Here is a 25991-nt window from a genome sequence, read left to right on the forward strand (position 1 = left end):
TTTTTGAGCTAAGCACCCTTTAGCTACTCTGACATGTCAGCTGCCTCAAGGATTGGGGACTTTATTATGAAAGTGACAGGTGTCAGGGAGAGGGGAGGCAGGGGAACAATTATTCAATGTTTTAGCAGAATCTTGGCATTCCCCTGAGACACAGTATTTTTGAATAATGGTGGTGCCTTTGAATCAGTACTGTGTTCATCAAGGCTAGTAAGATGGATAAAACCTTAAGGAGCATATTTCCTGATGATGATAAAAGTAGGAGAGAGACTCCTGATAAATGAATTGGTGACACTCAGAACAAACACTATTGAGGAGAGGACTTGGACCCTGGAATCCATACTTGACTCTGAGCCATGTCTCGGCCTCCCTGAATGGAGGCCCAGGTGATTTATCACCATAATAACTTAAAGCCTAAATCAGAAGTCCAGCCTCCACTGGAAGACAGAGCTTACTTTCATCTGTGAAGCTTGGCTTTGGACCGCCTTCCCTGTGAGCACAGGAGGATCTGTAACAGCGCCTCCCATGCCCAACCTTGTCATGCACTCCACCGTTCGCGTTAAGTGGAAGGCAAGTTCCCAATGTAAGCAGTGACCGCCATTTAATCTTGATGAGTGGGAGAAAGCACCACTTCAACTGCAGAGTACAACTTCCCAGAAGAGATTGGGAAGAGCTAGATGTAGGTAAACAAATTGCTATGTGTTCATTCAAAGCTTTATTGTTTCCTACGTGGTCTAAGAATACTTCAAGAAGTACAGTTTTAAGAATGTTTGAGACAGTTGTATTCAAATATAGGAAGGCCTACGAATTCTCTTTAACAAATCTGCAGACATGGTACAGCATATACGTATGACGTTAAGTAAACCAGTTTCTAGGGTCGAGGGTGCTATGCCCACATTTTCCCACTTCTCTAGAGTTCATGGAATTTTCATACATTGGACTGAGTTGAGAAGCAGTTTATCTGCTCTTTATAATAGGGGAAAGTGGCTATTCAGTGTGTCTTTTTTTTTTGAAACAGAGTATGTGTTAAATGTGAGGGCTGCAGGTTCCAGCAGGATTTGAGATGTCTGGCACCTGTAACCAGGAGGAAACTCTCTGCCTAGCAATCTCAGGGGAATCTCAGCTAACTCGAGCTTCTGTTAGGTTTCAACAGGCCTCATAAAGGAAATGAAAACTGATGAACATGGTCATGAATGTAGCAGGTGTAGGGCCTGAGCCTTTCTGGTGAAACAACCTGGTGTTGGGGAGGGGGTGGAGTGGGGAGGAAAGGGAGAGTTCGTAGGAGTAGAATCTTGGCTGGGGCTTGGGGAAATGCCAAGAAATAGGAAGCAGAACAAGGACATCTTTTGGGAGTAGTCTGTCCAAGCATTTGTGGGAGATAGAGAGAGAAGGAGAAAATAGGGTGTGCAGGGGCAGGAAGGAGGGAAATCCACATGGGAATATATCAGTGAGGGCAAAGTCAGAGCCCAGAGACATGACAGAAGATAATAAAGGCAAGAGGTGGGACTTCCCTGGCAGTCCAATCGTTAGGACTCCATGCTTCCACTGCAGGGGGCATGGCTTTGATCCCTGGTCAGGGCACTAAGATCCCACCTGCCGAGGGGCTGGTGGGATAAATAAATAAAGGCAAGAGGTGGTATGATGGTCAGAAGAGCTTGTTCTCAGGCCCATCTTTTCACGAGGGGCCTCGGGCTGGGCAATCTCAACACAGATTTGCTCCCCTCATTCTAAGAGAAAATAGGAGCAGGGAAGTGGAAGAGACCATTTCCCTGGAGGTGGGGAGGAGGAGGGACGGGGCTGCTTTATTGCCTTCTCTCCAGGCAGCTTTCAGAATCATTCTTGGGCCTCAAAATGGATTCGGCTTAGGGGCGAGTGGGTTGTGGTGCAAAGGTGAATTCTCTGAGTTTCCAGTTGCATCGGAGGCCCAGCATTTAACCAGGGTCCTGAGAGAAAGAAACACACTTATCACAGGCTGGGGGCATTTCAGACACCATCGAGGGCGTTTCATGGGCATGTAGAGTGTGTATAAGGGACTGCAATTTATTCAACCCTTTATACACAGCCCCAAAGAGTACAGCTTAGTGTTTCGTAGCTACAGGTGCTCAGAGTTTCTGTTGAAGCAAAACACACTACCTACCCGAAAGGAAATGCTAGAAAAGCAAATACCCTTAAGTGGTACCCAGTCCATCAGATTAAATTCCCTGTTCAGCAGACCTTCCAGGCAATCAAGACAGCAATGACCCTAGAAACTCAGGGAGTCTCACTCTGCCCTCGAAGGGTCTACAATCTATCCAATGGTTTTAATACCATCTTCTGAAACAGTCAAGGAGTGTTCATGAAGTGAAGCCCCCTGCAGAACCAGACCCTCGTCGTAGGCAGGTTGGGCCTTCAGGATGTGGGTGGATTATGAGGGAGTTAGGCTGCTATGACCACCCCTGAGATCTTAGCCCTCTTAATACATCTTCTCCCTTGGGACTCCTTCTATTCATAGCCATTGGTTCCAACTCCGTGTTACAAGGAATGGGAAATGGCAATTAAAAAAAAAAAAGTAAAAAGAGTGACCAAAAGAATGACTTCAAAGCTTTGGTCTGAGTGGATAGGCAAACTGAGTGTGAGTTTGTAAGTTTGGGAGAAAGGCAGACTGCATAAGATGATGTACAAGGAAAGACAAGAGAAGAGGGAGGTAAAGACTTTCTTCCCTTATACTTCCTGCAGCTTCCTGGACATTAAAATTTTGGTTACAGCTCACAAAGAGGGGCCACTCTCAAGCTGATCTAATGACCCTGAAGCCAGATCCCCTCTAATATTACGCACACACTACACTAATAGTTTCCATTTTAAAAACTCCAGAATGACAGTGATGAAATGACATTTTAAAGTGTTTACTCTTCATATCCATTAAAACATTCAGAACAATTTCCATCTCGCCCTTGGCAGCTCATCCACATAAAGATTTATCTGCTTTTTGCTGGCTTGGTATCAATTTTCCATCAACTCTGACAAACTGCCCCCGGATCACAGATGTCTTGTGTCAAACACCTGTTAATGCTGTCAGGCACCAAAGAGTTCACGTCAGAGAAAGCTAAAGAAGACAAAATATCTAGGCTATTTCTACAAAAAACGGGGTAATAATTTTGTATGTGAACATGCTGCACAAAGATCTTTGGAATCAGCAAAGGCTTCCAAGCTTGTGTAACAATGGCTTGATTCATAGGATGTGTACAGATGATACCAGAACTGCTCGTTTAGAGTGCTTTGATTACAATCTATGTGTTTCTATTTTGTCCATTTCCTGAAACTTATCTTGGGAGAAAAATCAGGAGAGCAATTTTTGTAAAAACTGATCCAACCTACATTTTTGGTCTTCACACTTCTATCTGTGCTAAGTTTGGACTTATTACTTCAATACTGATTTTTAAATAAAAATGCACTATATATTTGGTAATAGCTGTAGGATGCCGAGATACATTAAAATAATTGTTCTGCTATTCTCAACAGAACAAAGGGCTTTAAATAAAATAAGGATCAGTGTAAAGTGCCTTTGCCAACAACCATCAGTCAAGGGTGCTAGTGGGGCTTTTTTTAAACTTCTAAAGTAAATGCAAAATTGACTTGCTAGTAAGTTATTAAATAAAAAGCAGAGAATCCTACATATAGATTTGTAAAGACCACAACAGATGCATGAGGTCGATAACCCTGGAAGCCCTCAATAAAAGGTTAAATAAAAAGAATACTGCCATGGTCTTCTTCATGATGTGTATGCTTTTCGTTTGCCCATTGATACATCAGTTGTGTCACATGGATACCTTAGTCCATGAATGTTACAATACATGGAGTTAAGGAAAATGATGACCTCTAGGATAGTTCTGATGAATGTGAAAAGAATGACATTCAGGGAGTGTGGAGATACTCTCAGAGGGATGCAGAATGGAAGCTTCAAGTCTAGGCAGAGACAGAGGGAAAGGAGAGGCAGAAATGGCTGAGTGTAATCTGTGGGTCTCGGCTCCAGTGCATTCCCTCAAATGCTGTGCAGCTGGTGACCTGTCCGCCTCATCTCTGAAAGACAGAGCATTTCTAAGACACAACTCCACCCAGTAGTTGTGGGTTTTGTCTGTTATCTGTCGTTGGCTTCTTTGCTAAAGTGTCCAGGAAGAGGTCAACTTGAATGCAAGTCGGGAGAATTCTATAAGAGTGGGTCAGTATCTGGGGAACTCACGTTTAATTCAGGTTCCTGAATCCTAATATACCCCTGGCTTCATGTGGGCAGCAGATGCTCTGGGGCCCAGTTCAGCTTCTGGAATTTTCATGAAATGTTTACACAAACACCAACGAAAAAAAAATACTTGGGGACCTGGGTAAAGAATTCTCATCACTACTGTCACAAGAGCTTCCAACTGGACCCACAGACCATGACCCTAATGCCGGAAGGAGTGGAGAGGCAGAAAAAAGCGGAGCATGAGAAATCCTCAGAGGGTGAAACACATCAGCTTAAGTACTGAAGCACAGGTGTGAAGGCCGTTTCTGGTTCATCTTCTCTTCATTCTTGACTCCACCCAGGCTTTCCTTCCATTTTCTCCCTTGTCTCTGTTAACTTGGGCAGGGTAAGGAGGGAAGCGACAGCTCTGAAGGGCATGTGGTGTCAATGATAGCATACCCAGACACCAAGTCCACTCGTCCTGGGCACCAGAGGACCAGCGAAGCCCAGAATGAGATGCACTGTCTAGAGGCATCACACTTCCTAAGACATGTCCATACACTTCCACTGTAGGTGCACAATATAAACTTCTTTAATTTTAGTTAAAGGTTGTTCAGGGCAAGTAGGTGAAAGATACCTGAATCCTGAAAACCCACTGAGCTGAAGATTTAAAAATACTGCTAGATTTTCAGATGTTCTTTAATTTATCAGAGTTAACAGCTACCCGTTCCAAGGAAAAATGCAACTTTATGTCCATAAGTGATTTTTACAAACTGAACATAGCATTTGATGATGTGATTCAAACTAAACTTACAGAAATATCTTTAGTTAAAGAAATTAACTAAAGCCCCCCTTGTGGGGGGCTCTCTCTGTGGGCTGGTATCACAAGGGCTGACCCAAGCTGTGCAGAGCAGACAAGAATAACTGACTTACCTCCTAACTGGAATTTTCCCATTTGTGTTGGTCATAAATGCCAATTTCATCCAGCTGGAAAACAACAGTAACAACTGTTTTAATGTTTCTCGGGAGAAATAGCTTCAATCTGGTTAAGAACTTTAAAAGAAAGTTCATTCAAACACAGAACATTTATTCGGAAAACCAGAGACAATTACACACTGTGAGATGAATTTACTGTTGTCAGATTTAGCAAACAAAAATATAGGACTCTGTTAGATCTGAATTTCAGATAAACAACAAATAAATTTTTACTACAAGTATGTTACAAATATTGCATAGGATGTACTTATACTAAAACATTATTTGTTACTTATCTGAAATTCAAATTTCACTGAGAGTGCCATATTTAATCTGGTAATCCTAGATGAATCAGAAAATTGGGAATTTGCATGAGCAAAGCAAATTGTAGGCACTTATTTGGTGATTGGTTTCGTCCTTGATTGTTGCTCTTTAATAATCTACTAAGGGGGTAAGAAATGCAAGTGCATGGTAACACCAGCCAGTCTAGTCTTGAGGACAGTGGGGACCCCCTCCACCCCAGCTCCAGCTCCTGCTCTAAGTGTAGTGAAGATGGAGAAGCAGGCAGGTGTGAGTCCTTAGTGACCTAATCCTCACAGCAGCTGGCGGATGGGTGGACACCAGCTCCATAAAGGGATCTGGACCCTTAATCTGTAACAGTCAGAGAAGTTCATCGACTCAAACTGATGGTGAAAAATGCCTTGCTTTCCCCAGGTGTTCATGATACATGGAGACCCAGAACATATATTTGTCCTTTGGTGCTTGCAGAACATGATGATTTGGTAAAGTTTCTGTCTTAAGTCAAGCTTCCTAGAAGCACATGTGACTACTTTTAAGGGGATGGTTTCAGGACCATAGGAGTGAGGGAAGCAGACAGGCAGGGAGGAAGTTACACGAAGCTGTGCTCTCAGCTGGAGCTTTGTCCTGACGCCACAGGGAGCTCTGGAGTGTGATTTGCACCAGGCTTGGTGGCAAGGGGGCTGGCCTCCTGTATACTGTCTCAGCCTGTCATTGGCCATGGGCTTCCTTCCAGAAGAAGGGAGGGGTCTAGGGTCAGCCCTCCTTATCCGTGGGTTCTGTATCTGTGAACACGAAGGGTCAACTCTAAGGGACTCGCATCAGTGGATTCTGGTGTCAGCAGGGCTCCTGGAACCAATCCCACAGAGACGCCAATGGAGGACTGTGATCTCCCAGGGTCGGTGACTCCCGGTAGGCAGAGGGCAATTCTCTGGAGAAGCAGGCAGGTGTGAGCCCTTAGTGACCTAACCCTCCCAGCAGCTGGCGGATGGGTGAACACCAGCAACAGAAGGGGATCTGGGCAGGACACCAATGAAGGCAGATAAGATCTGGTGTCCAGATACAAGGACTTGGGTCACTCAGGCATAAATGGGCATGCCAAAAGTCTGAGGTTATATAACTTCAAAGTATCTGTTGGGTTGCTCTTTATTTTTAAGAAAACATGACACAGCAACTGCAGAGGACAAGAAGCTGCTGAACAAAAAATAGGAATGTACAAGACTAAATAACTCCCCTCTGATAAGACAATGGGAAAAACACTGGAGGGATGATATCAAAATCAAAATAACTAATACTGAACAAGGAGGGATGGGGAACCAGGCACCGGGTTAGGTGCTCCCCACGACCTTATTTCCTCTGCGTGGTATCTTATGAGTGGTGTCACCACCTCCATTCACAGATGAGGACAGTGAGGCACAAGGTTAAGAATTTGCCAAGAGTGACCCAGCAACGAAGTGGCCAACCTGGGATTTACAGCACAGAGTCCATGCTGTTAAAGCACCTGCCAAAGGGACCAGAAGTAAAAAGCAAAATGCCCGAAGGACTGATCTCTCCTCCCATGGCCTGGAAGTCCAAGGAATCCCGCCCTTGGTGCTGGACCTGAGCCTGGCTAAGAGATACCGGCTTATCCCTGCAGATTCTCAGTGTGGTTCTCTCCTACACCTCATGACTGCCTGCCAAGGGCCCTGTGATAACAGGTGGCCCCACTCCTCCATGGATCACTGCTTTTCAAACAGGCTGATTTGGGCTTTGGCTAGAATTTCTACTTGAGTAACTTTCATGTCACCTGGAAAGAATAACTTCGTAGGGTTAAAACCTACCATGTCATGTAGGTCCTCTCTGAATTTTGAATACAGAGCTGGAGTAAGGAAGGCCTGCTTTCTGAATTTCAAAAGTACCTTTGGATCCCTGATTGGGTGCTAAACAGTCCCTGGGGCCAGGGCTCCTTTTCCACTGGAGCCATCGGTGCTTTTGCAAAAGTGCTTCTCTTGGCCACACTCCCCATTTCTCAGTGTCATGCAACAGAGACTCCAGCTACATCAGCGCCCAAATATGGCCCCAGGCATGCAGAGCTATTTATCAGCAGACTCAGTCTCGGGACACAAAAGACAGGGCCCACAACCCAGAGGATACTGGGGAGCTGAGGTTCCAGCATCTTTCTGCCATCAACCATTCCTTTCAAACAGGTTTCAGGCTGTGGGCTTATCACACATGCCCTGCCAGGTGGCATGAAGAGTACAGGTGCATATTGGTCAACATCTTCTCCAAGGTCAGGAGCATAGAAGCAAAGGCAAGGAAGATGCTGCCTGGTCCATATACATAGCCTTCATCTCCTAATCTGACTGTTTGCTTAATAACAGCCAAAAACAAAGGATCATGCAAATAAAACTCACTGTTTCTTGAGGCATGTCATGGGACTGACATTGTTGGCCCTGAAGTTGTGTATGATGGATCTCAGGCCTTCGACCCATTGCTGAAAGAGAAAGAAAAAAAGTGTTCTTGGTGAGCAAATCTGCCAGAGCTAAACTGGGTGTTTTTTTATTAGACAGCTCGTATCCATTTTGTGTAAGAATAATATAAACTCTTCTTTATCTTCTTCCTGCCACTCAGCCATCCTCATTCCACACGCTCATATTTTATGCTTTAATAAACAGCTTTCATTCTTTCCATGAAGACAAATGTGGCATCTACAGTGTCATTAAACACTGGGTTGTCACGAAGCAATGCTGCCCACTGATTGACTTGTTAAGCCTTCTATTTGCAGCCTGTTTAAATATAAGCCCCTTTCAGTTGCTGGCAATATTAATTATTTCTAAAGCAACATTATACAATACGTGATGACATACTTAGCTACTCTCATTATAGAGGATGAAGGCATTCGAGGTTCATCCATTTTATTGTGTGATTCTATTTCAATGTAAGAATTTGTTACTTATCTTACCTGTCTGTGTTTTCCAGCAAAGCCTTAAAAAGTAAAACAGGCATCGATGCCAGGGTACCCAGAGCAAAGAGCAATGTGCTTGCATGATTTCTGTATAAGGACTTGGACCTCGGTTTTAGTTCATAACATCACTCCATGGATTTACAAGGAAAAGTGAAGACTGTGTGTGGCAGTAAAGGAATTTGGGTTTCCAAAGGACATTTTACTAGAAAAGGCTGGCCCATGAATTAAGGCCCACTCTGCCCTTGCGTCCAATAACCGATGCCAGTGAATGCCATACCAAATTGCTAAAAGTGAGAGTCACAGTCTTGGCTAAATGCTGTGAAGCAAATTGATACTGGGGGTTCAAACAGAACTGGGGCCCACACACAAGCCAGCACCTTACCTTCTTAGGTTTTTGGTCTGACTGCTGTAGCTCTATGCTGAGGATGGGAAAATACTTTGGAATAGACAGTAATGCAGATGTACAGTCTTCCTGCCCTGTCCAGCATGGCAGCCACTAGCCGCATGTGGCTAAATTAAACTGAATAAAGATTCATTAAATTAAATGAATTAAATTTAAACCTAATAAAAATAAAATTCAGTACATCTGTCACACTCATCACACTTCAAGTGCTCAAACCCAGCATGGGCTTAGCGCCTAACATATCGGACAGTGCAAATAAAGAACATTTCTCTCATCACCGAAGGTTCCATTGGACAGCATTGCATAGTATTACCAGCTTTAACATGGCCAAGGGATTAAGTCACTTGCGAGGGCCAGAGGTGATGACTGGGCTCTATATGTGTGTGTGGTTTTAATTTTAATTGTGATATAATACATATAACATAAAATTTATCATTGTAACCATTTTTAAGTGATCGGTTCAGTGGCATTAACTAACAGTCACATCATTGTGCAACCGTCACCACCATCCATCTCCAGAACTCTTTTCATCTTGCAGAAATGAAACTTTGTTCCCATTAAACAACCACTCTTCATTTCCCTCTCCCCACAGCCCATGACAACCAAAATTCTACTTTGTTTTTCTGAATTTAACTACTCAAGGTACCTCATGTAAGTGGAATCATGCAGTATTTGTCCTTTGTGACTGGTTTATTTAACTTAATGTCCTCCTCAAGGTTTATCTGTGTTGTAGCAGGTGTCAGAATTTCCTTCCTTTTTAAGGCTGAATAATATTCCATTGTATGTATAGGCCACATTTGGTTTATCTGTTCATCTATCAATGGATCCTTGTGTTGCTATTATGACTCATGCTGCTATGAACATGGGTGCTCCAGAATCTCTTCAAGAGTCTGCTTTCGATTCTTTTGGATACATACCCAGAAGTGGAATTGCTGGATTGTATGGTATTTTTTTTTTTAAGTTTTTGAGGAGCCGCCATACTGTTTTCCACAGCACTTGCACCATTTTACAATCTCACTAATACTGCACAAGGGTTCCAATTTCTGCACAGCCTCACCAAACTCCTTATTTTCTGTTTTGCTTGTGTTTTGATAGTAGCCACCCTAATGGGTGTGAGTCTACCAGCGAGTTTGTGTTTTCCTCTTTGAGCCCCAGTCATACCTAACAGACTTCTGAAGGGGGACTTGGGAGTGATACGAGGAAAATTTCCTTTCACAAAGAGAAAAGGCCATTTTCTGAGGACTGTAAATAGCACTGAAAGCCTCAGCAAGCATGATGGTGAAGTCAGGGTTCTGAGGGAGGAGGAAGAAATGAAATAGCAGCCTTGAAGAAATGCCTCAATTATTTTCCTCATCAGACCTCACTTCCTCTGTCAGAATAAATATGGGACTCTAGGGCTTCCCTGGTGGCTCAGTGGTTGAGAGTCCTCCTGCCGATGCAGGGGACACAGGTTCGTGCCCCAGTCTAGGAAGATCCCACGTGCCGCGGAGCGGCTGGGCCCGTGAGCCATGGCTGCTGAGCCTGCGCGTCCAGAGCCTGTGCTCCACAACGGGAGGGGCCCCAACGGTGAGAGGCCCGTGTACCAAAAAAAAAAAAAAAAAAAGGGACTCTAACTCCCTGGGGACAATCAAATATCCTGTGATTGGCCAAACAAACCACAGGCCCACACAGAGTTTCCCAAGAAGGGACAGAAAAAGCACAAATAATTTGGTTGGCATGAACTGGGAAGCACTGAAGCCTTGTTACGTGTTCCAAAACACAAAACGAAGTCCATGGTTTCCTGGGGCAAAAAAGTGGATCATTTCTGAGACTGCTGGTTCTTTCTGATCATTCTGATTTAGTTGTTTCTAAAATAAATTACAGAGATATCAGGCTTTGAGGGGGCTTCAACAACATTCATCCATCTTTTGAAAATACAATGTGGAAAATAATTTGTTAGTTTATTGTGATGGAACAGTCCTTGAGTGTCACCTTTAAGGTCATCACACCAGTGACTCGGCTTATGCTTTAGTTAGTAGAAAGGCCCCCGAATCCCCACAAGCCCTAAAGGGCATGGGGAGGGACCTGAAGCTTCTCCTCTTGGTGATGCTGAAAGTGAGGTCCACAGCCTTGTCCAAGGTCACTGAGCAGCCGGCCTCTGCCCTTTGTGTCTGGGAAATTTGTATTCAGGGCTCGTCCAAATGTCTCCTTCCCATCAGACCTTTCCTTCTGTGTGTTATCTTAATGTACACCTGGCATAATAAGGCCAAAAGACTGTGGGAAATATGTTAAGCATTTTGTTTTGTTTTTAACATAAAATAGATGAAATGCCAGAAGGTGTCAGTAGAACCCTAGAATTTAGTTGGAAAGTTGTGCCAGAAGTGAGTTAAATACATATCAACTTCTTTGATTGTTTCCAGATTAACAAAATCAGAAAAAACTGACTTAGGTTTTTTGTTTTTGAATTGCTGAATATAAGCACATACGTTAATAGTCTACGTAACGCCCCACGAGGTGTGTCTTCAAGCCCCAGGATGAGTGTTTCTAGATCATTCCTCAACACACGTTGAGCTCACACACTGCTCCATGGTGACACAGGGTATCATTCCTACTACACTGGGTGTCTTCCCTCTGGTCGGCTGTCCTGAGCAGGCAAACGCAGCCTGGATGCAGGGGAACCAGCCCACAGGATCAGCTCAGTTCCAGTGTCCAAATGGGCAGCTTCTGCACCTCCCCAGGAGGCTGTAATGGTTATTGTTCTCTCATTTTTCAATATTTTCCAATTCTGTCTAAATTAACTTAAAGCTTATTTCAGCCCTTCTAAGAAAAGGTCCTTTGAGGAACTCTTGGGGGCTTGTGCTGGATGGTTCGAGGGGAAAGGAGTGAGGAATGGCAGCTGCCCCTAACTCTCTCCTGGGAATTTTCACCGTCTGCTCTGGGATTCCTTAAACTTATTTTCATCATGCAGGTGGCGTCCATTTTCCAGGTAAAGGGCTGGGCCTCACCCTTAAACACTAGAACTCTCACACACAAAATAATCCCTTTCCTGTTAAAAAGCAAACATATAGAATAACACAAAAGAAGCCGACTCACAGACATAGAGAACAAACCAGTGATTACCAGTGGGGCGCGGGGAGGGCAATATGGGGTGGGGGGATGGGAGGTATAAACTACTGGGTGTAAGATAGGCTCAAGGATGTGTTGTACAACACGGGGCATACAGGCAATATTTTGCAATCACTGTAAATGGACAGTAACCTTTAAAAATTGTATAAAAAATAAAAACAATAAAAAAATGAAATTAAAAATTACTCTCTACAGAAAAAACCAAAAACCAAAAAACAAACAAAAAACTCCCCAAATGTATAGAGACACAGACATAACAAAACTTAACTGAAAAATATGTGAATTTACAGAGCACATATCTTGCTTTTTCCTTTAAAAACATTTGGAAAAATTTTTAAGGTTATGAAAGCAATATTTAAATGCCCTATGTAGAAAAAAGTAAAGCAAAAAAGCATAAAGCAAAAAGTCAACATCACCCCATACTCCATTACCGATATTGAGAGCTGACAACACTTTGCTATCTGCACTTCTAGCTTTTTCTATACACATAGATTTGTCCTCCTAAAATAACTAGTTCTGTTATTTTTCAGTCAGCACCACTTCAAGCAGAGTTGTTGTTCCTTCAACTCAATCTTATCTCTAGATTTTGTTCCAGAAGCATGCCTCTTAGTTTTTAGTCAAAGTACCATACTGTCAAAGCAAAAAATCACAGAAACTCAGTGACACTTTCTAAATCTGCTGTGTAATTTTCTCTAAAGGGAAGACTCAGTAGCAACCTTCCTAGTCATCTGGTGTTTCTTTTCAAAGAGGAGGATACGGTGGAGACAGTGGAGGCATCTTCAACTAAGTTGGCTCAGAAGTTAGAGACTTGCCACCTAAGGTGTAGTCCAGTGACCAGCAGTCAGACCCTCCTGGGAGCTTTTACAATGCAAATCATCAGGCCCCACCTAGGAAATCTGACCCTTGGGAACAGAAATCTGTGTTGAAATGAGCTTTCCAAGTGATTGTTTTGCAAACTCACTTTTAAGAAGCTCTGTTCTAGACTCAGGCCACTCAGAGAGGTGGCTAACTTCATCAAGATGTCTAGGAAGCATCTTCAGGCTCACCTCAGTCCCACAGGGTTAGAACCTGCATTTGGTAAGATCCCCATGTGAGTTGTGTGCACAGTCCAGTCTGAGAAGCACAGGGCTATGAGGGGTCCTTCCCAGCTTGAGCACCTCTTCCCACTGCCCACTGAGGAAGAGCTGATATGGTTTCCTAAGGGAACTGAAGTTTTTGCATGTGCCCTCAGCTGGGATATCCAATCTTCTAGTGAGGGCCTTACAGAGCCCAATTACTATTTGGTTTTGTCAATGCCCTCCCAATCTGGGCTGAACAAATCTGCACTCACTAGAATAGAAGTTCTGACCTGAACATTTAGGGGAAGTTAAAGGGTAGAAACAAGACGAGGTGAGGTGCTGTAGGTAGTGACTTTCAACTTCCCCCTGTCTGAGCTGTGAAAATCAACAATGGATGGGCCATCTGAAATACCTACAACATGGGAACTTCGTGGGACCTGTAACTCATAAGCCTTGATCCATACGGGGTTTGTTTGTTTATGTAAATGGAGACAAAAAGTCAGGGCATATTTCAATTGGTTATTCTCAAGGTGCCTAATTGCTTTACTAATTACAGTCAACCCTTGAACAACATGGGTTTGCACTGCATAGGTCAACTTATAGGTAGATTTTTTTTCTACAGTACATATCACAGCACTACATGATCTGTGGTTGGCTGAATCTACGGATGCTGAACTGTGGATACTGAGGATCCGTGAATACAGAAGAAACATGGATTTGGAGGGCGAATTATAAATTATACATGGATGTTTTTCAATTGCAGAGAGGATTGGCGCCCTTAACTCCTGCATTCTTCAAGGGTCAACTGTGATTAGTTTTCATCTGCTCAAACAACATAAGCCAGGAATTGATATAATTCAAAATACATCTTTTGATCCCTTGTACTGTGAATTCTTGTAAGACTACAGGGCATTGAAGAAGGGCAATAAGACTCATTTCCATGTACTTGGGGTAAATTATGAGGCTTTTCAAGTGAAGATTTCCTTCCACAGGGTCTTAGGGTGTAAAGTTGCAACATTTCACAAATCTCCGGATTAATAATATTCAATGTATAAAGATATCTTTATATGAAACTAGAAACTGAGTTTTAGGACAGTATTTGGGCTTTAGACTGCCACTGAATATAGGCAGTGGCTCAGATTCTAAAGTAAGGATACTGTAGGTATCTCTTATGGGTCTATATAACTGAGGCAAATGATATCATTTCATTTTGGTTAGGATAAGGTATTAGTTGGCATTAAATTGTCAACATTTAACTTAGAGGGCAGACCAAGGGGAGGACACTTACAGCTGGTACAATGTTGAAAGCAAACTATGTGGATGGCATACAGAGACTAGATTAGCAGTTCCCAGAGGCTGTTGTACAGTAGAATCCCCCAGGGAATACTTCAGAAGCCTCAACATCAACCACAGAGATTCTAATTAACAATCTGAGTGTGGCTGGGCCACCAATCTACTTTTGTAGACAATGTAGATAATTCTAGTGTGAACCTACAACTGAGGACCATTAAACTAGACCATCTGCACTAAATTTGGCTCAGGTCAGCAATTTTCAAATTTTAATGTGCATTTGGACTACTTCAGATTTTGTTAATGTATAGATTCAGATTCAGTGGGTCTAGTGTCTGCTGGAGATTCTGCATTTCTTACAAATTTCCGAGAGACAGCATGTAGGCATCTGGGATTGCTCGAGTTTTGTGCCCTGTTCACACAAGGGTAGCAGTGCTGGTACATTATTTCTAGACAAATTGTAGAAATTGACACCACTAAGAAATCCATCAGTGGAAAAATAGTTCTACTCTCCATCATGCTAGCTTTTATCAAGTGGTCCCCCATCAGCAGAAATAGCATTTATTAGAAATGTCAATTCTCAGGCCCCACCCAAAACTTATAGAATTAGCCACGCTGAGAGGGGGTGCCCAACAATCTGAATTTTAACAGGTCTTCCAGGTGACTCTAACCTATCAGAGTATTTGGTGCTAAAATCAGAGATAAAGAGCCTTGAAGAAGGTAAAGAGGGGGCCACTGGAGAAAAGACTTGTCTGGTTTTGTTTTTAATCAATTTTATTGAGGTATAATTTATATATAATGAATGGCCTATGGACTTTTGAAACTGAGCAGGACCCTGTGGGGCTCCTGGGCACAGAAGCCTTTCTAATTCCCCTGTTTCTTGTTTGTAGGGAATAGATTCCAGCCTCCACGATTTCCACCGAGTTCTAAAGGGCAGATTTGCATAGTTGCTAATCAGGGAAGGGAGGGGATACAGAGACAAGGGAGGAGCAGCCAAGAAACAATAGTGCAGCCTTGGGGCGGGGTTGTGGCTCCCCTTCAAGGGATATGCATAACAATGCCTTTGAGCTCTTTACAGAACCATAACCCCCAACAAATGGAAGATGCTAGCATTCTTCATTCCAGATTAAAGGAACCAGAGAAGCTCATCAGGAGACCACCTGAGGCCAGACTGAAGGAGTGCAGGCCCTGTACACACCCCAATCCTTATCAGCAACCCTACCTTTGAACCACTGCTATAAAACTCCTCACCAAATCCTCCCAGGAGAAGACACACAGTTTTGAGAGTCATGAGCCCACTGTGTCCCCCTTTGCCTGGCAAAGCAATAAAGCTATTCTTTTCTACTTCACCCAAAACTCTGTCTCAGAGATTCAATTCTGCGCTGGTGCACAGAGGCCAAGTTTTTGGCATCACTTTGGATTCAAGCTTTTCAAATGCTAACTAACCACCTTGAGGGTGAGTACTACCAATTGAGACACTTCAAATTTTAAATTCTCATTCTTCTATTTTGGATTAAAATTCACACACACATATCACTGTAGATGCTAAAGTATTTTAAAGAAAGTTACAAGCATTATAAAAGCAATGCCAGCCACCATCGGGAGGTGGGCTAAAAGGATGTTCCACAGACACTGGAAACTTGGGAGTGGGTGAAGCTCCAGGATCTCATTAGGCAGCAGTAGATGGCCCCACAGAAACCTGCCAGAAGTAGCAGCACCCCACCCCCCGGTTCCGAGAGAGGTGAGCACAACATCAGGACAGACATGGTCTGAAGGGCCTGGGCTTCTTGGGAGAACATTTATTAGATAATTTGGTACAAAAACAAGAGAGAGGTCTGATTCCCAGAAATGGGGTACATGATCATAGCATGACTCAGGGCACCAAATGTCAGTGATCAGATCTCAGCCTCAAGGCTGAAGCCAACACAGTGGGCAGGAATAATTAGAGGCTAAGTGCCCCTGTCTTTAATGTCTTGGTCCCTGTAGTATTCAACCCTGGACTGAGGCAGAGCCTGGCTCAGGGATTAGAAAACCCCAGGGGTAGAAGCAGGAGAGTGAAGAGGCTGGTGATTTAGGCAGGACTTGACAAAATTTAACATTTTACCCTTTGACTGTGCTCATAGGGGATGCTAAAGCCATTCTAAAATTAAGTAGCAGATCTACCGATGTTTGTTTATGTATATCACAGACTGACTTCTATATCATGTTAAAAAGAAAAAATAAAACAAATTTTCTCTTTCATGTCAGCTACTTTCTCCTGGCCCTAATAAGGAGAGAAAGTACAGGTAAAATGTATTAAGTGTCAGCCTGGCAAGAGATCAATGTCAATGTTGAAAACTCCCTCATGGTCATGGGACAGAAGGCCAACAGGGAGGCAATGACAGTGGTGACAACGAGAACAAATCAGGCAAATAAACCTGAAAGTCACCTTAACCGCTGACTCAGAGAAAGAGGGCAAGGTAACAGAGACAGAACAGAATTGCATGCATAATGAAGGAGCTATGCTTGCAGTCCTAGACAAAGTCAGTTGATAAACCCAGGATGGAAGGTTAAATTAATGAGCCTATGATAATCACACAGTAGCAAACTATTGAAGTAGGTGGCCAAAGAGCAATGTGGGTTTTGTGTAAAAAAAAAAAAAAAAAAAAAAAAACAAGGGAAAGCCTTTATCAAGGGTAGAGTGAAAATTTGATGTACCAAATATTGTAAAATAAAAAAAAAAAAAAAAAAAAAAATCAGTAGACAGACAGTCCAATAGTGATCTCAAAGCCCTTAGGAAGTTAATAATAGTTTTCATGAAATTTTCAAATCTAAAAGAGAATTAGGGGAGAAAAAAGGAGTGATGGGGGCCTTTTTCCCTTGATGTAGTCTGAGTGTCCTCCAGAAAATACATTTTTCATCTGCTGTTCTCTGCTCACAAAGAATACTAAGTCGCTGATAAAGGGAATGCTTTAAGCATTAAGTGCCACCTAATTCTTAACACACCTTCACAGCACAGTGAACCAGTGTCTGGGCAGGAAATGAGCTGCCATATATGAGTATGGGTGGCTGTGTTTGAAAGATCGATTTGGATGGGCCTGGATAATATTTATAACTTCCCTAGTCAAAATTAGTTTACTCACTCACAGATAGTCAAAACAGTCTGTCAGCCTGGCTGGTTATCTTGACAACACTAGGTCAAAAAGAATCTCTAAACAGTCACAGCAAGGAGGGGACACTGTGCTATTCTTGGTCATTACCCAGAAGCTGAAGTGTCCAATTCCCATTCCAAATGGGTTTCTGTTCGCTATCATTTCTAAGAGACAATTTTTTGCATCGCCTAAGGCTCACTCTACCTGTGACAACCTGATACCTTGTAACAATGTTCTTTTGGACCTATAGAATCTTGTCCCAAATAACCACATCTAATTCCAAATACTTACTCTAATAAATATACTGTTGAAGAGAATCAGGATATGACACCCCAAAATATGCCACTTTGGCGTAAGAATTATTTTGAGCTGAAGGCATCTGAATTCCTGAAATTCCTTATCTGCCTAAAAGCGGAGCCTCCCAACAGAACTCAGTTGTCATAAATCCTCTCCCCAGAAGCAACACTAATCTCCTCTTCTGAAAAATGAAAAGTTGGCACCACACCAAAATAGAAATTGTCACAAGACAATCATACCTCCTGTCTATTCTCCTAAGGGCCCATTTACCTTCCTTAAAAACCATCTACCCTTCGCCCCCTCTCCTTCCGCTATTAACGTGCTATATAAACTCTAAAATCTCACTGCTCCTTTGGGTATTCACTTCTTTCTGTGATGCCCCCGTTCACATAAAATGAAAACTTAATTAATTTGTATGCCTTTTCTCCTGTTAATTTGTCTGTTATCAGTTTATTTCACAGACCCAGCCTAAGAAATCATACATACATATACACTCAGAATACATTTATGCCTTGTGTTCACTTGTGTTCACTCTACATAAACAATATACAGTAAGCAATAAGTGATGTTCTTTAATGCCTCAAAGTTCATAGAGCAGCTCCATTCCTACAAACCCCAGAAATCATTCAAAAAGCAAATGAGATATTTGGTTTATTTTATGTAACACTTATTTGACATCCATATAGAGAACTCTAAAATAATTGAAGAATTTTAAGATTTTAAGAAAACCAAGAGCATCATTTTATGCTGGTCAGAAACTACCAGTTTTGTAAGAGTGCATTTTTGGCCTCAACTGTCAAATTTGCAAAATCCTGATGGTAAGGGATGAGTGAACAGCTGGTGAATTAAAAGGTGTTCATGAAGTCGTTTCTTTGGCTAATGCCTGTACTTAAGATCCCCGAGGTCACTTTCCTCCTGACATGTATCAGTTGACAACGCTGGTAAATTAAGCCATGCCAAAATGAGCAGAACTCAACATGCAGACAAAGCCAACTGCTGAGGGTCTGGGATAAGCATCTTCAATCAAGGAGCCTCTGGCTGCCCTTTTCCAGGCAGCATCACCTATCAGCTCAGGCAAATCAAATCTATAGGTAATCCTACAAAGTAAACATGATTTTCAAGATAAGAGGTACTAAAAAGAATCTAAATCAATGGGTTTGAGTTTCACTGTCTAATTTCCTATCATTTATGGAAAAGATTCCACTCTTCCCCTGTTCTTTCCCCCCAAAAAGGGTGAGGGAAGGAAGAAACATGGCAGCAGTAAAACAAGGACAATAAAAAGAATGTTAATGGCAAAGATGAATAAATGAATGGCTAGATTACATTGTTTTGATACATCTGGAAAAATATTGGGCTGAACAATGCCTCTGTGACATCATTGCTGACTTTTTTTCTGTAATGCAGTAGTTCTGAAAGATTTTGTGTCCCTTCAATAGGCATAAATGAATGAATGAATGAATGTATGTACACTTGGGAAATAGCTGAATATCCCCCCTCCTTGCTGAGGCTGGTATGAGAATAATTCTGCTTCTGAGAGTGCTATAGTAAAGAAACCCATCTAAACAAGGCTTTCTCATGCTCATTTGACCAGAGAACCCCCTTTATATGTGGACTTCTTTGAGGAATCCATTTTGTGGGCCACCAATTTGGGAAGTGCTGCTCTATGACTGTACCTTCCAGAAATAATGACATTAAACATTTACCTGAAAAGTACAGTAAAATCATACAATGTTACAGGTGGAAGAGGCTATTCCTCAACTTATGAGCTGCAGCAGAGGGTATGACAGAACACAGGATCTGAAGTGGACCCAATGCCTGGGTTCAAGACACCAGCTGGCCACCTACTGGCTGTGTGACCTTGGGCAAGTTTCTCAACCCCTCTGGACCTATTTCTTTCTCTGTAAATGAGAATAATCCATCTCACAGGATTGTTGTGAGAATTAAATGAGATAATGCAGGCCAAGCACTTTGAACAGTGTCTGGCATTCACTATAAAATAAAAATTTCACTGCTGCTGCTCTTATTATAATTATTAGGGGCCAGCAAACTTTTTCTGTAAAGGGCCAGGCAATAAATACTTTAAGATTTGGGGGCCACATATGGTTCTCTGTTGTACAGTTTTTATGTTTTGTTTTGTCTTAATAATCCTTTAAAAATTTAAAAGCTATTCTTAGCTCATTGGCCACACAAAATCAGGCCGAGGGCTGGATCTGGCCCGTGGGCTGCACTATTATGATTACGATTATTAAATTATTTGTTCCAGATCACAGTGCTCAGAGGCAAGAGTCTCATCTCAGGCAAGTTGTCCGACCCACCGCCTCATGTGTCCCATCTTTCAATTATACCCCAAAGATTAGAAAACATACAAACACATGTAGTCCCATGTTACAAATACATTATGTTCACAATGACATATTTTGCTAGCAGTAAAAACTGGAGCTATGTGGTAAATGGAGAAGCAATTTAAAGCTAGTGACATTTTTCTGTCCCAGGGGCCAAAAGGTGAAATCCAAACTTCTGGTGCAATTAGAGTAATTCATTCTGCATTCCCTTGATGGAGTCATTTGATAACACTTGCAATTAGGGCAAGCCGAGCAGCTGCAGACTGGGCCCAGCATGGAGTCTCTGCTTAGGAAACCTTCAAGTTCATGAAACCCTCAGCAGTGAACACATGTCCCCTGTGAAGATCACAGCATTCTGAAAGAAGTACCTAAGAGGCTGGGAGGTTTCTAAAGAAGCAAGAGTGGGTAACAACCAAAAATGCCCACCTCAAAGGTCATGGGGACTTGCACTGAAGCCCAAGAAAACATTTTAAAGACCAAGAAAATGCACATGATAAAAACTATTAATGATAAAATAGTTACTATATTAAACTCTATAAACAGCATGAACCCAACTTAGTATAAAAGAAAACTGTGTGCGTATTAAAAAGACACATTAGAGAGGGGGTGGGGGTTTCAGGAAGGGGAAAAGGGGGACATGGGGCTTCCTTTCTTTTCGCTCTTCCGTGCTTTCGACCAGAATGTGGTGGGAGTGCATGCCTTAGCATGAGCAACACTCCTTTTGCATTCAGAAAACACTGGAGAACTGTATAAAAATGCATGGGCCATGCAAATGTTGAAGATGACTTTGCAGCCTGCTCAGTGTGGCTGCGGACAAGGTCACCACGCCTCACTCAAGTCTTCTTTCTCACTTTGCTCTCCCATGGGGCCATGCTCTGATGGTTGGAAAACTGGCAGGAAGTAAGTGCCCCCAGATGGCCACCACCAACAATCTAGCAACCTCAGGGCCATGCTCTGATGGTTGGAAAACTGGCAGGAAGTGCCCCCAGATGGTATATGCACACCCCACTTCACTAAATTCCACTCCATCCCTATTTGTCTCCTGGCACCTTTTATTATTCACATCATCTCCCTGGCTCCTGCAGGCATCTCTGAGTCCACAACTTCTGGTCTAAGGGAACTACAGTTTTTGGAAATACAGAGATAAAGAAATAATTCCAGAGTGCAGAGAGTACCACCATGGGTCAGACACTGAATTACTGGAGCCTGGGACAAACGGTCTGGCAAGAGCAGCATGAGAACTGAAGGAGGAAGGAAGAGAGAGCAAGAGAGATGACAGGTGGTCGTGGGAGGCCCCAGGAGACAAGTGTCACCCATTCCACAGACTCACTGATGAACCAGAGTTTGATGGCCTCCGCGTTCAACCCAGCAATTAAACAAATGAACCCTATTATCTTTATTTGGCAAGAAGAAAACACCTAGGTGAGATGGGGACATTTAAAGCTCACAAATACGCACCCATGCATCTGCTCTGCTCTGATTCACAGCTCTGTTCTTAAGATGGTTTTTTTTTTTGTTTTTTTTTTTTTTTTTTGCGGTACGAGGGCCTCTCACTGTTGTGGCCTCTCCCGTTGCGGAGCACAGGCTCCGGATGCGCAGGCTCAGCGGCCATGGCTCACGGTCTCAGCTGCTCCCTGGCATGTGGGATCTTCCCAGACCGGAGCACGAACCCGTGTCGCCTGCATCGGCAGGCGGACTCTCAACCACTGCGCCACCAGGGAAGCCCAAGATGGCTTTTTACTGTCCCTCACTGATTCGTTTCCCATGCATTCCGGAAGGTTTAAAGAAGAAACAAAACAAGAACGTGCCAACTTTCAGTCTTGGAAACATGAAACACACACACACACACACACACACACACACACACACACACACACCATCCCACACTTGAGCCTCAAAACACCATGAGGCCATGTGGTGAAGAACTTAAATCAATTTTAGTATATTGGGGCTTGGACTCTGGATAGAAAGTTCAGATTTACAATTTAGCTCCTTTAGCATTCAGCAGGCATCGGCTCAGGTGAGTCTGGGCAGCAGAGCAGTTAATGTAAGTTCTTCAAGACTTATGCAAGAGAAGCAGGATATAATCACTCCTCATGGAGCTTCTCTGCAGGGCAGTAGTTCTCACCTTGAGCCTTTATCTGGAGGGCTATTTAAAACATGGGGTACTGATTCCACAGGCCTGGGGCAGGGCCTGAGAATCTGCACCTCAGATTAAGTTCCCAGGTACTGCTGGAGCTGCTGGTCTGGGGGGCCACACTTTAAGAATCACTGGCATATATAATACAATTAAAACTGCATTTTAAGAAATAGCTTTTTTTCTAGAGGCAAGAGACTCATCTCAGGCAAGGTGTCCAACCCACCACCTCATGTGTCCCATCTTTCAATTATACCCCAAAGATTAGAAAACATACAAACACGTGTAGTCCCATGTTACACATACATTATGTTCAAAATGACATTTTTTGCTAGCAGTAAAAACTGGAGCTATGTGGTAAATGGAGAAGCAATTTAAAGCTAGTGACATTTTTAAAACTGCATTTTAAGAAATAGCTTTTGTTCTAGAGTCATAGAAACGAATTCATTTTAATCGTGCCTTCTGTGTTCTCAGTGAATTCTAACCAGTGATTGATAGGTCTACAGATTTACCTGCGTGCTGCAGTCAATCAATTTGATAAAAACGTGTTTGGGTTCAAAATCATTATGATTTTTGGACCAAGTCCATTTGTATGCTAAACCAACGGGACTCAAACTTCAACCAGCATCAGAATCACCTGGGAGCTTAAACTATTACCATCAAAATTCTGAATCACTATGTTGTATCTCTGAAACCAATATAACATTGTAAATCAACTATGCTTCAGTTAACAAAAACAGAAACAAAAACGGATAACTGGACTCCATCCTGAGAATTTCAGGTTCATTAGTCCGGCATAAGGCCCAAGAATTTGCATTTTTAAGAAGGTCCCAGGTGAGGCTTATGGTTTGATCCCCTGAGTAGGTCTGTGCCTGACTAGGGGTAGAGGAACTAGCTGAGGGGAGTGGGGCTCTGCAGGGTGTTAGCAAAGCCAGTAGGAGGGACTGACTAAACATGAACTTGATATTTTTTTTCCCCAGCAAAGCGAAGAATAAATCCATTCTCCAAGAACCTTCGCATACATTCTTCTACTCAACATAATTCAAGTTCAGCAGAGCGATTGTGACATTCAACCCAATAGACTAAAATAAGATTTTATCCCCTGTAATAAACTATGTGACCTTATCTTTTTGTCTACAAGAATAACACATAACATTTTTGTAATTTAATTTCTATAGTACCCAGTCATGAGCTTATTTGTTTACTTGGTTACAAAGCATAATTTATGGAGTTTGCCAAATATTTACAACCTGCAGAAAGTATAATGAGCAGTCTGGAAATTGTATGAACTTAAATCCAAATCTTTGCATTTTGAACTTCATAGTAACAGCTTATTTTTGTAATCAGAGTAAAAATCAACTTGGTATAAAATAACAGACTTATTTGTGGAGATTTTCAATGATGGTTGCCTTTCAATCTGATGTACAGCGACTGTGCTTGCAGTCTGCTGTGTAGCGCCAGCTGTAGCTTAATGAAAGACATCTGAACTGCCTTCAACACACCAGGGACAAAATCCTCCCCAACTAGTTGTATCCCAAGAGAGAAAAAAGTACATCAGAGAAACTGAGTTGCTTTTCTAACTAAAGAAGTTTGTTACAATATTTGGTATTATTTGTAGGGTTTATGGTAAAACGGTGGGCAGAGAGATGAGTAGGATTCAGAAAAAAAGTTGTATTACACACAGTTTAGAAAAAAATGGGAAATATCTCCTTCATGCGGCTGTTTTTTCATAGATGTTTTAAGTTATGTGACCAAACAGATGCACCTATTACCCAAAGGCACACTGGGTTTGAGGGAAAAGTGCCAGCAATTTGTTAGCAAATTCTTTTAACAGAAGGTTTTTAAAGAGAGGAAATGAAAGCTGAATTTTCTAACTGGAATGACAGGAAGGATTTAGGGAAGCAGAAAATAATGATCTAAATTGGAAAGATGCCAAGACACCGGGGTTACAACCTCCAGGCTTGTCATGGATTCTTAGCAACAGTCCCATTACATCCTGAAAAGTGACTCTAAAAATAACGCCATGGAATCCCAGACCTTTTGGACTATCACTGAATCACATTTTCTTGGGCTTCTCATCCAAAGATAATTCTCTTAGCTTTTCTTTGAGCTAAACTGTAAAAAACTTGAGGGTTATACCTATTCATCGCCTAGGTTAGAATTTATGGATTCAGTCAACATAAAGACCTCAATAAAACAAGTATGTATTGAGCATCTACTAAATGTCGGGCACCGAATGTTCTAGATGTCGGGGATGCAGCAGTGAGCAGAATGTTGCCTTCACGGGCAGGGTGGTAAATGAATGTATGGCATGAAATGAACGTATGGCAGTAAATGAATGTATGGCATGAAAATAGTGGAAGTGAAATGAAGATAAATACAGCAAGATAAGGAGTTAGGATGTGCTGAGGGGAGATGATGCAGGAAGCTAAGGTGATGTTCCAGGAGAGATTTGAGAAATGTGAGGGAGAATGCGCTGCATGTAACTGGGGAAGGAGTATGTTCCAGGCAAAAGGAACAGCACATGCAAAGACCCTGAGGCTGGAAGGAAATATAAAGGAGGGAAGAGGGAGATGAAGGCAACATGAGGAAGGGAAGTGAGAAGGGTTTCTTGTTGGGCCCTGTGAGCCTTGCAGGGTTCTGAGCAGCAAAGTGATGTGACCTGAATTACATTTCAGAAACATCCCTTCAGCTACAGACTGCAAGGGGCAAGGCCAAGGTACAGATGCCAATTAGGGGGGGAAATGGTGTTGGCCTGGAGAATGCTGTAGTGATGCTGGTGGTAGAAGCAGCTAGATCCTAGGTACGAGAGTGTTTGTTAATGGACCGATCAGGACACTGCAGGAGGGTGTTTGCGGACTCAGCAACTGGAAGGATGTGGGTGAAAGGTTTAGATACTGTTAGACATTTATTTTGTAGGGGAGAAAGTTCCATAGAACTGAGCTCATCTTGTAAAGAGGCAGAGTGGCAAGACAAGCTTATTTACTCTTTAAGCAGAGGGGGTGATTGAAGAAAAGACAAGCTGAGCTACAAAGATGTCTTTTATACTGGTGACATCTTATATTGAAAAAAGAAAAATCACAATCATTTTACTGTCCTGTGTGCTGTGAAAACATTTTGTATTTATTTGAAAGCTCAACTCTAAGAAAGTCAGATTTCATGTCAAATTTTATTGATTCTTAAAACACCTCCTTGAAATAAGAAGAAAAAATACCAGAGAACCCTTTTAGGAAGTGGATGAACAAAGTAAGATGGCTTTCTCAGAGTCAGGAAAGATTCCACGTGTAAAAGTTGGTCCTCCATGGAGAGGACATGAATTGAAGGTTGGCCGATCTGCTTGGATTAAATGTTTAATTAAGTGAATTTTTCAGAATCATTGGACTGTAAGTATCATAAAAGCCTGGGAATTAAGAACAGACTCAAGAATCTCAAATAAACACTCCTAAGCAAGTTCTGTACTAGAAACTCTCTTAAAATTTCTATTTCACTGGTCAGACCAAGACTTGTCAGATGGCATAAAATAAGCAAAACACTCTGACCACCCAGGGAATGCCAAACCCTTACAGTTAATAAGCTGTTTTCCAACATGTTGTACCTTTTTGCTCTCGCCTTGCATGCTTACCATGAGTTACTTACATTTGTTTCCATACCTGTCTATGTATGTAATAAAAATTACATGAACCAGTGAAATACGCTTGTGGAAAGAAAGGGGGCTGTTGTTTCTTTTGGTGAATATTTGGGAAGATTTCTTTAAAGGCAAGTTGCTAAAATTTTTTTCTCAAGCTCGATGTAAATAAGACAACTAAAGGATTAGGGAAAG

General features: G+C 42.3%; 1 protein-coding gene across 3 annotated transcripts in view; it reads right to left on the bottom strand.

Moving 5' to 3' along the window:
• PLCB4 (phospholipase C beta 4) overlaps positions 1-25991 on the bottom strand; it is a 159033-nt gene that overhangs the window by 97835 nt on the left and 35207 nt on the right. For all 3 annotated transcript variants that reach the window (XM_007452038.1, XM_007452036.1, XM_007452037.1), the window contains exons 5-6: positions 7858-7937; positions 5126-5179 (exon numbers count right to left, since the gene is read on the bottom strand). In XM_007452038.1, the coding sequence (XP_007452100.1) occupies positions 5126-5179; positions 7858-7937 (134 nt within the window). The remainder of the gene's footprint in view (positions 1-5125; positions 5180-7857; positions 7938-25991) is intronic.

This window comes from Lipotes vexillifer, unplaced genomic scaffold (genome assembly GCF_000442215.2).
Source record: "Lipotes vexillifer unplaced genomic scaffold, Lipotes_vexillifer_v1.1 scaffold257, whole genome shotgun sequence".
Lineage (NCBI taxonomy): Eukaryota > Metazoa > Chordata > Mammalia > Artiodactyla > Lipotidae > Lipotes > Lipotes vexillifer.